The 13818-nt window shown below is 38.3% G+C and overlaps 1 protein-coding gene across 2 annotated transcripts in view; it reads left to right on the forward strand.

Moving 5' to 3' along the window:
• The window catches only part of LOC107581916 (serine/threonine-protein phosphatase 2A 55 kDa regulatory subunit B beta isoform-like), a 78273-nt gene that overhangs the window by 25995 nt on the left and 38460 nt on the right, over nucleotides 1-13818 (forward strand). Inside the window, exon 1 of one of the 2 annotated variants that reach the window (XM_016267604.1) lies at nucleotides 6861-7330. The exons of the other annotated variant lie outside the window; for it this stretch is intronic. Within the exon in view, the coding sequence (XP_016123090.1) occupies nucleotides 7261-7330 (70 nt within the window). The 5' untranslated portion in view covers nucleotides 6861-7260. Of the gene's footprint in view, nucleotides 1-6860; nucleotides 7331-13818 lie in introns of those variants that run through there. 2 annotated transcript variants of the gene reach the window in all.

A 13818-nucleotide genomic window follows, 5' to 3' on the forward strand; every position in this document is an offset into this window, starting at 1 on the left:
CCGTCACATGTGGTTGCCGCTCATTCGTCGCATCCGCCGGGCGCGCCGTTCTTGACGCCACCGTCTCAGCTCACTCCATCCCGGCCTCAGCTCACGCTAAGCCGGGGCTTTCCCTCACGCTAGGCCGCTGTGTTTTTGGTTGTGAAAGCAAAACTACTTTGTTTGGTCTTCCAAAAGAGGACATGACTACAAATCAGTGGTTAAGTTGTATTTACAACACTGTTCCAGAACAGGTCAACCCAAATATCCAGATGTGTGCAGCACATTTTATGGAGGCCTGTTTACTGATCCTGGGAGAGTAACGTTAGACTACAATGCCGGCAGTTCTGACTCACGTAAGTACGTTTTCATTTAAAGGATTTGCCACTGATGATTCAAACGTGAGTTTTGGGCCGTGTAGAGTAGCACTTGTTGTTTGTCATTTCTCCGATCACAAATGCAGACAGAGTTTTATGTTTACGTGGCGCGAAATCGGTAATTATGTCCCCACTGGATGCAACAAATGCCTCGTTTGTAATGGGTTTTAATGTTTTTGAATCATCGCTCCGGGACACGGCATCAACAGTATGTGAGGGGCGTAACATTTCCGTCTCACGCTTGAGGTATTCGGCCAATCACAACGCATTGGATAGCTGGCCAATCACAGCACACCTCGCTTTTTCAGACCGATGAGCTTTGTAAAAATCGACGTGTTTCAAAAAGGCGGGGCATAGAGGAGAAACAATAATGTACAGTATGTGGAAAATAACCGCATACTTTAATACTTTAGAACTTTAAACCGCATAAACACATTTCATTCCACCAAATACACAAAATAATGTTCTTTTTAGCAGCATCATATGACCCCTTTAATATGAATTTCCTGTTTTTTCCTCCTGATAAAAACAGATATCCAAAATTCCCTCTGCAAAAACCCTAAAGTCTAATTTGTAGACAAAGTTAAACAAGAATTTTGAACCTGCATATCCAGTGTTCAGATTTCTGTTTCGGAAAGGTAGGTCTATATGCAAAATTATTTAATTAGATAATGCATTATTTGCATATCAGCAGCATAGCATTTTAGAAAAGTTGTAATATAAAACAATTGACTTAATGTACTGTGATTAATTAACAGGGGAATGTATGATGATATCTATTCATCAAAAAACAATTTTCACCCTTTTCTTTTCACACCTTAAATTGTTAATTTATGAATTCATTTCATTACCATTTTTGATGATAAATTTGTATTAAATAATAAAACACAGAATCTCGAAAAAATTAAACAGAATTTGGGGGAAAAAAATAAGACTGATTTCATAGGGCTCTAAAGTAAAAGGTAGCTTACTGTAGAGTTTACTTCTAACAAACATATGGAATATTGCACATTTCCTTCCCCACAAATTGTATGAAGTGAATATTATAAATATCGATACCAGATTATATGGTTAAAAAACAAAATACTGTGATAGTATTTTTGACCATATCGCCCAACCCTACCCTCTCATCCATGTTCATTCATGTTCTTTTATGTTTCACAGAGAAAAAACAAAAACATGGGTTTGGAACAACATAAGGATGAATAAATATAGTATTTTCAGTTTGGGGTGAATTTTCTTTACTATAAAGCACTCGCTATCATTAACATGGAAAGAGCATGATAACAATCATATCTAGACCATATAGACCGGTGTGTGTGTGTGTCCGTGCACTGGTGTATGTGTCTGTCTGCCACTTCTATCTCACCATATGCTCTAAGGAGGGCTGCTGCTGACACTATTGAGCTGACCTCCATAGCACCCATTACCAGAACACCAGTGATATCCGCTGGGATTGAGCTCGGTTGTCACTGCAATTCATGCCTCTCAGCTGCCAGACAGGTGCTCAAACTCACAAAAACAATATTCATTCAGTTTTACCAGAATATACCCAGGTGCATTAATCAAACAATATAAACAGTATAGCAGGTTTATGGATTGCATCATGCATGTTGATAAAATAACCTGTTGTTGCCCCATCATAATCCAATTTATAGTCTGTTTAAACCCTACTCTTTTCTTACAATACACTACAATCTCACATTCAGATCTTCCTCCTTTCAATCTAACACATTCTCACTCCCAACTTGTCACATATCGACGCTTGGTCAGGACCCTTTGGCTTCACTTTTTGACGCACAAGGTACCCCTTAAGTGTCATTTTCTCCATTGCTTTAAAGGGGTCATATGATGTTGCTAAAAAGAACATTATTTTGTGTATTTGGTGTAATGAAATGTGTTTATGCGGTTTAAGGTTAAAAAAACACATTATTTTCCACATACTGTATCAGGAAACAGTCCTCCATAAAATATGCTGCACACATCGGAATATTTGGGTTGAACTGTTCTGGAACAGTGCTGTAAATGCAACTTAACCACTGATTAACCCTTGGCATCAGTATACCGAGGCGAAAGGCAAAGGGAGTTTTATTATTATTATTACTATTTTTTTATTTATTAAATTATATATTGGGTAATAATATTGCCATTATTGCATATATGTTGGCGTGTGATTTTTCAATGTAAACAGTCACAACAGTTTTATTTACATATGACACACTATTTACACATTTATGAGCACGTGACCCAACCCCTGCCCCTAAACCTACCATTTGTCAATAACACAAGATATAACAGGCAGATACAACTACAGTCATAATTTATTCCAAAAGTATTCATATTCTAAGTCTTCTGAGGCAAAACGGTTGATTTGTGAGAGGAGGAATAGACACGATCGCCGTAAAGCTCAGATTCTGTGTGCAGTCTGTGCGCAAATTTAAAAAATGCTGCCAGAAGAAGCTTTATGTCAGACTTGGTTGTGAAATGCTATTGGCTCTTGTGTGTCTCGTGACGATTGCGTCATGCTACGGCCTATGTGAGCACGTTAACGGAGCGGGAACATTTTCAGCGATTAAAACCTTATGTTTTACTCTCTTCTTCGCATAAAGATATCGTATGTGTTCTGAAGATTTTAAATGCAGCACGACTTATTTGTAATGCTTTTATACAGCTTTTTTATTGTCAGTTTTTGCAATAAATACCTGTGACTACTTATATTTGCCCGTTACGTGTTTTTTATTGTTCAGAAGTGGGTAGGTTTAGGGTAGGGGTGGGGTTAGGTGCTCCAATTAAAGTATAAATTTATATAAAATTATTTCTATTTTTTACAAATGCATGCAAACCATTAAATTAAGACAAACACCTGAAAACAATGGAGGACCCTGCACGTTGAAAAGTGACGCAAAAAGGATACACTGTGTGTCGAAAAATGACACTAAAGGGGTACCTTGAGCATCAAAAAGAGACGCCAAGTGGTCCTGACCAAGCGTCAATATGTGACGAGTTGGGAGATGCATAGATCCATGCCCGCCCTTTCTTTTACGATAATAACGAATGATGAACAATGAACATGCTGTTAGTTGGTATTTATTCAAAATTATTTTATATTACCAAATTACTCACTTTTTTTTGTTTGACTCTTCTGCGTTGGATTTTGCTCATTTTGAGTTCGAATTTTTGTTCTCAGAGACTTGCTCTAAATCTCATTTTCCTCAAAAATATTCATTATAAAAATTCTTATGTATCAGCACAGTATTTTCAGGTAAAACATTGAAGCACTTTGAAATATCAAAAAAATGAAAAATTTACTTTGGAACTTTGGATACAGTTTCAGAATTGTTGTAATCAACAACAGAAGTCGTAATTAGAGTCTTTGAGTGCATTTCTTATCGTCAGCTTTCTATGCTAAGAATATGACTGTGACTGAGTTTAAACGTCTATTGACTGAGCAGAAATAATCTTCTGTAATTCCACCAGAACTAGTATCAAGATTACTCCAGGGGGTTGGCGTACCCTGTTATCTTCTAATTAAAGGGATTTGAGGAAGAGAGGATTTCATTCGCCGCATAGTGACACACAATATAGGATTGGGATTTGAGGATTTTGAAGTGGTCACCAGTAAGAGAAGATCTGAGGTGTATGCTTCACTGCTCTGTATTATGGAGGAATAGAGATAATGCTTTTGACTCATTTTGCATGCAGTTCAAGGGCAGTGATGTGTCATATAACCTGTGCAGGCTGTGAATGTTTTAGCACTGTCAAAAATGCGATATTAAGAAATCACAGGCTGTTTTTAGAGGTGCATTGGCAGGAAAATTGCATACACACGAAAATTGGGTGCATGCAAAGATGATAAAAGTCAGGATCTAAGTGCAGCAAATCTTTTAATAAAAAAATAACAAGATACTCAGGTGACTAGAGCTGACAGAACACAAACAGAACAACCCAACAATATCTAACGAAGACAGATAAGGGATTGAGGAAAACACAGAACTTAAATACACAGACCAAACCAGCCAATGAAATGGATTACAGGTGCAGACACTAATCAAACAATTAAACACCATAGCAACAGATAAAAAAAAAACTGAAGACACAAGAAACTGATTGAAACCTGAGACACAGAAACGAACCATAATACAAAACGTCACCCAAACAGAACACAAACTCAGAATACCCATTACAACCATGTAATACCCTTTTTTTTAACATACAAACCATTCAAAATACAGTGCAGGCTACTATATAGCAAATCTCGCCTGTGTGATCATTTATAGCGTCGCAAAATGTAAAATAAAAGTAAAAATGTAAAATAAATGAATACATACCGGTAATACAGTATATAAGGATAGATACCTGCTTTGAGTATTGTGAAAAGAGCTATACAAATTCTGACTTCACATTTAAAGGGGTAGTTCACCCAAAAATGTTAATTCTGTCATTAATTACTCACCCTCATGTCTTTCCAAACCCGTAAAACCTTCAGTCATCTTCAGAACACAAATGAAGATATTTTTAATGAATTCCACGTGCTTTGATCTGAACGTAAACAACGTATGCACGTGATGCTGCTGAGTGTTCAGATGAAAGCACGCGCATACGTCGTTACCCAGCAGGCACCGGACGTCTATGTAACGTCAGGCTGATGTTGGACATGACATCAGACAGACATTGCATTTTGGTTGAAAATGAAAATCGGGTTGACGTCAATTTGACAACCCAGTCTCATAAAAATATGTACCTCTGGGTGCTTTTCTGCAACACTGTTTTTACGTACCTTACTGCACGTTTCGCCGCAGTTTCAAAGAGAAATGTCCACTGAGTGGCGCTAAAACACGGGTTTAATACGTGAACCCTGGCACGTTTTTATTACGTTGATATAGGTACGTATTGCTGTGTTTTTATTACGTTGCTTCAGGTATGTATTGCGGCGGTTCAGAATTCAAATATCCGGGGACTGTCGCTAAACGATAATGCTCTATCATGTTGGAAATATGGCCTACACCAAACCCAACCCTAAACCTACCCGATAGTGTTAACAAATGCAAAACTGATATAAAAACGCATTTGTTGACGCAACCGTGTCATTTGAACTTACTTATATGCAGATTTGAACCGTTTTGTCGAACCGTAGTTACACGGGACTCGAACCGGAGCTCCTTGCCTCTTCCGTGAGCTACCGAACAAACCTACCATCGATGAAAACCCATAGATATGAAGCTGGATATGTGCGGTGCTAACGTTCAAAAGCATCAGTTTTCAAATCTCCCAGCATATAAAAATAGTTTTGAAGTCATAACATGATATTCTTCAAGTAATTGTGCGAAAATTACGCTTTATTAATCGAAACTCTGTAAATGTGTGTGAAAAGGAATAAAAGGTGTCGGAGTTTTACTGCCTCTAGTGTTCATTTATTTTGGAAACTGCAGTGATATGTACTTATTGGTACGTATTTCGCGTCTCGCGAAAATGTGCCCCCGGGTAAGTTTTTGCCATGAGACCAGGTTGCAATTTGAAGTTGACTTAACATTAGATTTTGGTTACACAACCTAAAAACAACAAAATATCAACGTCAGCTGACATCGGTTTTGGACATCAATTTAACATTGACATTAGACGTTGAATTTGCGCCCGACGTCGCAACCAAAATTGAATCAAATATCAACGTCTTATGATGTTGTGTGCCTGCTGGGTATACTTTTCAAAAAGGGTGACACGGAGGAGATGAATTGTTAAATAAAGTCGTTATTTTGATTTTCTTTGCACACAAAAAGTATTCTTATAGCTTCAAAAAATTACAGTTGAGCCACTGATGCCACATGGATTAATTTACCAATGCCCATGCTACCTTACTGGACCTTTATCGTGGTAGTACCCTTGCTGTCTATGGGAGGGTCAGAGAGCTCTCGGAATTCATCAAAAATATCTTAATTTGTGTTCCAAAGTTGAATGAAGGCCTTACGGGTTTGGAACCACATGAGGGTGAGTAATTAATGACAGAATTTACATTTTTGGGTGAACTATCCCTTTAAAATTCGAGGCTCGTTATTATAATCCCACAGTTCAAAATGTCTGAATATGTAGTAAAAAAAAGACAAAAAGGGGTTTGAAAAATCACCACGTCTTCCGTCAGCTACCCAAGAACCATTTTTATCTAATCGCTGTACAGGAGCTTCATCATCATAATCATAATTATTATACAAGTGATGCAGATCGCGAGGCTCGTTATTATAATCCCACAGTTCAAAATGTCTGAATATGTAGTAAAAAAAAAGACAAAAAGGGGTTTGAAAAATCACCACGTCTTCCGTCAGCTACCCAAGAACCATTTTTATCTAATCGCTGTACAGGAGCTTCATCATCATAATCATAATTATTATACAAGTGATGCAGATGGGCATAATTCAACAAGTGCTGAAACACCAGCACACATAACATCATCGTCTGCGCACAGGCTGGAGTGATGCTGACGCAGGTGGACAGAGGAGGAGGAGTCTTTGTTGCAGCGCCAGTCTCACACTTCAACCGATGCGCCGCGTCCCCGGCAGCCTCGCGTCAGCACTTCAGCGGCAGCACCGCCGGTCACATCTCAAACTTGTCAGACTTTGCATGACAGCCTATTTCAAAGCATGGATTTGGACGCGGATTGTTGTCATTTTGGATGAAATCACGGTCTGCTGCAGACAGCCCCGCCTTGTGACACCTTGCGAACCGACACCGGCTTTCTCGCTCATCGCACTGTTGTTCATTTATTGACGGGTTTCAGGGCGACTGCTGTGTAATATGATGGTGCGTCCGTGTCTTGCGCGCCGGGCTCTGGGCTGAACGCATGCATGAGCGCGGAACATGGATAGATAGCGCGTTTCTCTCTCTGCGTTTCTCAGTGTAATCGGCGCCTTTCTAAATGGAAGAGGAACTAGACACCCGCAAGATCAACAACAGCTTCCTTCGCGACCACAGCTATGCAACTGAAGGTATATCTCATCACATGATCGCCTTCTCTCAGGTGCACATAGAGTCAGACATCCTAAAGGAATTATTTGGAATCCTGGTTTGGCTTTAACAAGTCAGCCTGGATAAACTGAAGCTGAATAAGTAGGAATTGCAGTTTATCCAGCAGATGCCTGTTTTAGATCCTGTCCAAATGAGCAATCCTGTATGCATCCTTATGTAAAAATATGTACAGAAGTTCTATTAGAATTTTGATTAGAATGTGGAACCAATTCTAATGGGAATTTTTTTTCTGATTCCAATATATACTAAATCTTCCAGAACACATTGGACTCTTAAGGATCAAAAATACATTATAAAATCCTTTAGGAGTTACAGTTTATGAAGTAGGATTTTATTTGATCCCATTAGGATCGGTGCCAAATTATGATGGAAATCCCGTTAGCAATCCTGTGCAAGTGCAAATGCTTATTTCTCATAAGTGTGTCAGTCATGCTGGCATCTTCCATGTGTGACACAGATATAGCAATGCAAAATACTGATTGTAGTGTTTTATTTGAGCTAAAAATAGATGAGCAAGATTTTCTGCTGGTGGTTTAGTCCGCCAAGCTCCATCAGTATAAGAGCTGACAGTTTAGATTTGTGCAATATTTGAATGTGGTGGTCTAATATAATGTAGGATAGATTAAGATGTATTTCTAACTAAACAAGGTGAAAATCAACCAGCTATTCAACTTCAATCATAACTCGGAACCGATCTTAATTGGAACTTTATTTTAAAGGGGTCATAGGATGCTTTTTTAAAGATCATTATTTTGTGTATTTGGTGTAACAGAATATGTTGACATGCTTTAATGTTCAAAAAACACATTATTTTTCAAATACTTTACATTATTGTAGGTCCTCTATGCCCCGCCTCTCTCAAACGCTTAGTTTTCTACAAAGTCCCTCCTTCCGACAAGCGCAGTCTGCTCTGATTGGCCAGCTGACCCAGTGCATTGTGATTGATCGAACACCGCAAGTAAGCGTCGGAAATGTAACGCCCCTTACCATAATCAAGAGCTTCATCTTTTAAAATAAATGTAAAGACAGAGCCCGAAAGGGCGCGCGCACACACACACACACACACACGCACACGATGCGCAAAACTCCGTATTTGAACAGTCAATAGCAAATACTTAAAAACTAATAACAAAACAGTAGCTGATTCAGAAGCACCAGATTGTCATAGCAAAGTCAGAATGACCTCCTCTCCTAGGTTCACGAAACGATCATCCATAAAATGCATTGCTGTTCTGTTGTAAGTCATCTAAAGATTCCTAAATGCATCTACTTCCGGAAGGCCAAATAAAGTGCTTTTGCTTTCGCCTAGAAACACACAGCGCCTCCCTGACATGGCTGCTTCAACACTAACTGCGGGTACTGAAACTACGCCTTCTTTCTTTGCGTGCACATTTGGGCGGTGTTATGCAAATATTTCCACATAGTGAGGTAGATATGTGGGGGTGTGTTAGAACGAGCCGTTTTAGGGGGGCGTGGCAGAGTCTTAACTTTTATAAAGAATATCTCTTTGGTTTTGAGACTTTAGTCTTTGCAACTTCAGGGATCTTATCTATGCACAATCAGCTTGTAACACTCCAAAGAGAAAGGAAAACTTAAAATCGCATCATATGACCCCTTTAATATTATGACATTTTAGAAAAACCTACATCTTTTAGAATGCATACTTTATGAGTTGCAATTCATTCAGTATCCCTTTAGGATCAGTTCCAATCCTACAGGATCCTGTACACATTTCTTTTGGAGAACTATACATTAACAAACAATTTGTTATTTCTCTAGAATCATCACGACTGAAATGCGTACAGTGGAAACCTACTGTCTAAACTAGGCTTTTGCACAGTTACAAACGTTTTCCATTGTGAACTGTTACAGTTCTTTCACTTGTCTTCCAAGGCAAGGCAGCTAGTGCAAACTCTAGATTATATTGACAGTATAAAGGCATTCTTCTCTGACAATAGACAGCTGAGGAGTTTCGCTGAGCCAGACCCTCCTCTCATGCACAGACAAGAAGCCTTCAACAGGACTGGTGCGATGCATCAGTGAATGGGGGGTTGGTTGGAGACAGAGGCGGAAAGAGAAAGGGAGGGAGGGATCGCGAGAGAAGGGAATAAATCAGAGATTAAAGCCAGAGAACACATAGACAGATGTGATGATTCCAGCTGTGAAAATCCAGTTTTTAGGCCTCTTCCCGTCTCCATGCTATGCTCAAATTCAGTCTGTAAGAGTATTTAGTCTTGTTGAACATGGAATCAAAATGGACCCTGTTTGCTTTCTTAATTCACATTTCTGGTCTTACTGTGTGTAATACAGTAATAACGTTTTATTTAGTTTATAGCTGAGACTAGCATATTGAGGAAGATTAGGGTTAGATAAAGGAGTAATGCTTGCACAAGCTTGCTTTAAGACTCTTATTTAATATCCTGACTGCTGTCACACAATTCAAGAGCCATTTTTTGTGCACACACTTTTGGGGTATTGTGCTACATGTGTTGACATCAAAGCATGGTTGACAATTTTCTTCAGTTTTGGTGCCTTGAAAACATTGATCGCATCTGTGTGTACTTCACCCACTGACCTGAGATGAGCTCCTGTTGTCTGCAGAACAGAATCTACTACATGCCACTTCTCTTCTTCCCTTGTTAATTCTCTGTGAATTATGCAAGCGCTCCCCTCTCATCCATCACTTACGGCCCCTGTAGAATATGCTGTCAGTGTGTCTGATAGCCAAACTTACCCTTACATTAAAAGAGAGACACATTTTTAAATCATCGCCTATGTATAGCATTGTGTCCACAAATAAAGATATAATCATCAGTACAAACTTCTAAAAGCATTCAGAACCAGTAACCGCATGTGTAGAACTTCAGCACTTAAAAGAATACAGTAGTTCACCGAGAAATTAAAATTCTGGATTTTCTCTTTTTATTTCAAACCCATGACTGCTGGTTGCTCGTCTCCATTAATTTTCCATTTTAATTATTTTTAAAGGGTTAGTACACCCAAAAATGAAAATTCAGTCATCAATTCTGTTGTTCTAAACCCGTAAGACCTCCGTTTATCTTCGGGAACACAAATTAAGATATTTTTAACGAGTTCTGAGAGCTCTCTGTCCCTCCCATAGACAGCAATGTAATTACCACGATCAAGGTCCAGAAACGTAGCAAGGAGATCGGTAAAATAATCCATGTGACATCAAGGGTTCAACCATAATTTTCCAAAAAAATATCGTAATTTGTGTTCCGAAGATGAATGGAGGTCTTACGGGTTTAGAACAACATGAGAGTGTGTAATTAATAACAGAATTTTCATATTTGGGTGAAATAACCCTTTAAACTTTAAAAATGAAACAAAAGCATCATAATAAATATCAAGTATCATTAAAATAGTTATAATTCTTACAACTTGTGCACTGTATTCCAATTCTTTTGAAGCCATGCAATTGCTTTGTGTGAGTTACAGACTGAAATTTATGTCAATCTTCCGATAACCTTTCCCTGCAGGGAGCTGTTATCCACTGTAACTAGATCATTGAGTCAAGTGAGTTGAAGTGAACCGACTTCAATTTGTGAACCAGTCATTCAGACTTTTTTGGTGAACTAGATCAACCGATTCATTGGAAGTGATGTGATTAATTTCTACTTTCATCATAAACTCTTGAGAATGCATCAAGGAAAGCTAGGATGGATGTCAACAATTAGGGCTGCACAATTAATCTAAATAGAGATGATTAACGATAGTAAATGGTGTCGATTACAGAATTCCTGAATTCCATTTGGTTTTACGTTATCTCAAAGAATGTAGCTTGCAGTTGATCTACAAAAAAGACATTTTAAAATCATTAATTATGATTACAAAATTGAGGGAAATAATCAACAATTATGATTATGACTGTAGTAATGCAGGACTATAAGATCTGAAGTTTTGGTTTGTTCTTCACACAAAGATATGGATTTAGAAGACTGGATTTTTTGATACCTTAATTTGGGCTGGGTTTTGACACAAATTTCACGATTCGATTCTCATTCACAAGCTTGCGATTCGATTCGATTACCAATTCGATTTGATTCAATATCGATTATTTTAGATATATGCCATAAAAACATGATGGATTTATTCAAACATAAATTAAACATTGAAGAACAGTAACATTTATAATGAATATGTTATATGGTGCATATATTTAGCAAAATTCCTCTCTCTACAGTTTATTTTTCTATCTGACTAATAAGTTTATGGTCACCGAATATGTTTTTCTGAGGTAAATGTGACGTTACGTGACATTGTTTACAAGCTGTTCTATTGACGTCTTTGCGCGGCTTAAACACTGATTGAGCGATTACATGAGACAGGATACGGATTGTAAAGTTGTACTCTTTCTTTTAACTTAACTTTGGATGTTTAGTCATGTTTATTTTATGCTGAAACTGGTATTAATGTGGAGGAGATCTGATCAGTTCATGTGCGCCTCGCGCTGCCGCTTCTGTTGAACTGAGGCGCTACAGCGATCTGTCACTCCACATTAAACAGCGCCAAAATGGCATTTATTGTTTGAATACTGCAATACAATGGACAGAATTTGAAATCTGAGACTTTGTTTCATATTAAAAGTACCAATGCACAATGCTTATTGCGATATATTGGATGGGAAGTACCCTTCAACGTTCATTAACTGAAAATAGGCTTGACTAATCAATTCTTGGGATTTAAGAATCGATATCATTCCGTAAAAATGAGAATCGATTAATATCGAGATATCGATATTTTGTACCCAGCCCTAACCTTAATGGTACTTTTACATCATTTTTGAAGCTTTAACGCTCCAGTCTACATACATTGCATGAAAAAAGCATCTATTGAAGTATTTTAAAATTTCTCCTTTTGTGTTTAATGGAAAGAAGGACAAGTTTATACAGCATTTAAATTACATGGCGTTATTAAATGATTAAATAAATGATTACAGAATTTTCATTTTTGAGTGAACATTTTTTGTCCCAATCTTTTACTGTGCTATGGACATAAATGATGTGGCTTGTTGAGTAGAGGTGTGCTCTTACCTTTATAGAAACTCAATACAATAATCATAGACATTTAGGGTTGGCTTTTGACTTGGTTCACTAAGTAAAACCTTGCTAATACTGTACATATAAGCACCCTTGAAATTTAGCAACTGTATAACAACGTCAAAAGCAAGAACCACTCACATTTTCTTCAGGTTATGTAAAAAGCTAGTTGTTGATTGTCTTGAGCAATGTTAGAGCTTCAGCGGGCTGAGATTTTGAATCACTCTTACCTAGAAGTATAATAGCATTTAAAACTGACATGGGATGTTATGGAAAACTTCTAGAAGCCTCTGAATGTTTCCTCTTTTGAGCATAGAGCAAGATCATCTGCAGAAAAACGATGAACAGTCGTTACCAGACACAGCTGTGCTTAGAGCTTGAGCAGTTAACCACCATCGTACAGATGCCTCTGTGGTTTTGACAATCAAATAAATAAATGATGAGCTATGCATTTTTAAAGCAGCTATAATGCACCCATGTTTATCCCTGCTACGCTCTGGTCCACAAGGTTCTGTCAGCATCTTTGTGCAGGGTAGACAACAACAGAGCAAATACACACCACAGAATGAAAGCCTTTACAATAAAAGCAAAGGTGAAACTTATACATGGGCTGAAAGGTTGACAAACATGTGCCATTAAAGACCTTTTGACCTCAGTCGCATAGAGAGATCAAAGGTAATGTTATCTAAATAATAGCTGTGCAGACAAAACAACCTAATGAGTGTTTAGTCTGCAGTAAAATTCTTGCACCCATCAAAGACATTGCCTTAGGTCAGACATGTTGACTAAAGTTTAAAGCAGTTGTCTGTGTAGTACCATAAGGTGATCAACAGTGAATGCAGGTCTGAGTGAAACTCAAGGAAGATCAGAGGTGATCTGCAGATTTAGACCTGGTCAGGTACACTGAAGGGTTGACTGGGAAGGTACTTGCTGATCGCTCACTTGCTGAGCGGTCCTTCTATAATCTGATCTCAGAGTCTTATCTGGCTCATCTCTTTCCCTCCAGATGCTTCCTGTGAATTTTCTGTAAAGCAGGGAAGATTTGGTCTAGGGCAGTATATTTAGAAAGACTGAGAAAATCATGGTGTGTATCGCTAAGCTTATAAAAGGAGGGATAAATAAAATTCCCTGACTTTACTGACGGCTGTTTGGTTCTTCTAAGTGCAGTCAGGGAATTTTCTTTAAGCCCCCCTCCTCCCCAGCACCACCTGTCTATAATTGTCTATAATCACCTCTATATAATTATTTTTCTTTTAACTAAAAGACATTACAGGGCAGATTACTTGTTGTATGCAGCTGTAGAGTCTGAAACAGACAATCAAACATTAACTCCAGCATGCCCCCCCCCCCCCCCCCCCCCCCCCCCCCCCCCCCCCCCCCCCCCACAC

This window comes from Sinocyclocheilus grahami, unplaced genomic scaffold (genome assembly GCF_001515645.1).
Source record: "Sinocyclocheilus grahami isolate Dianchi unplaced genomic scaffold, SAMN03320097.WGS_v1.1 scaffold39.1, whole genome shotgun sequence".
Lineage (NCBI taxonomy): Eukaryota > Metazoa > Chordata > Actinopteri > Cypriniformes > Cyprinidae > Sinocyclocheilus > Sinocyclocheilus grahami.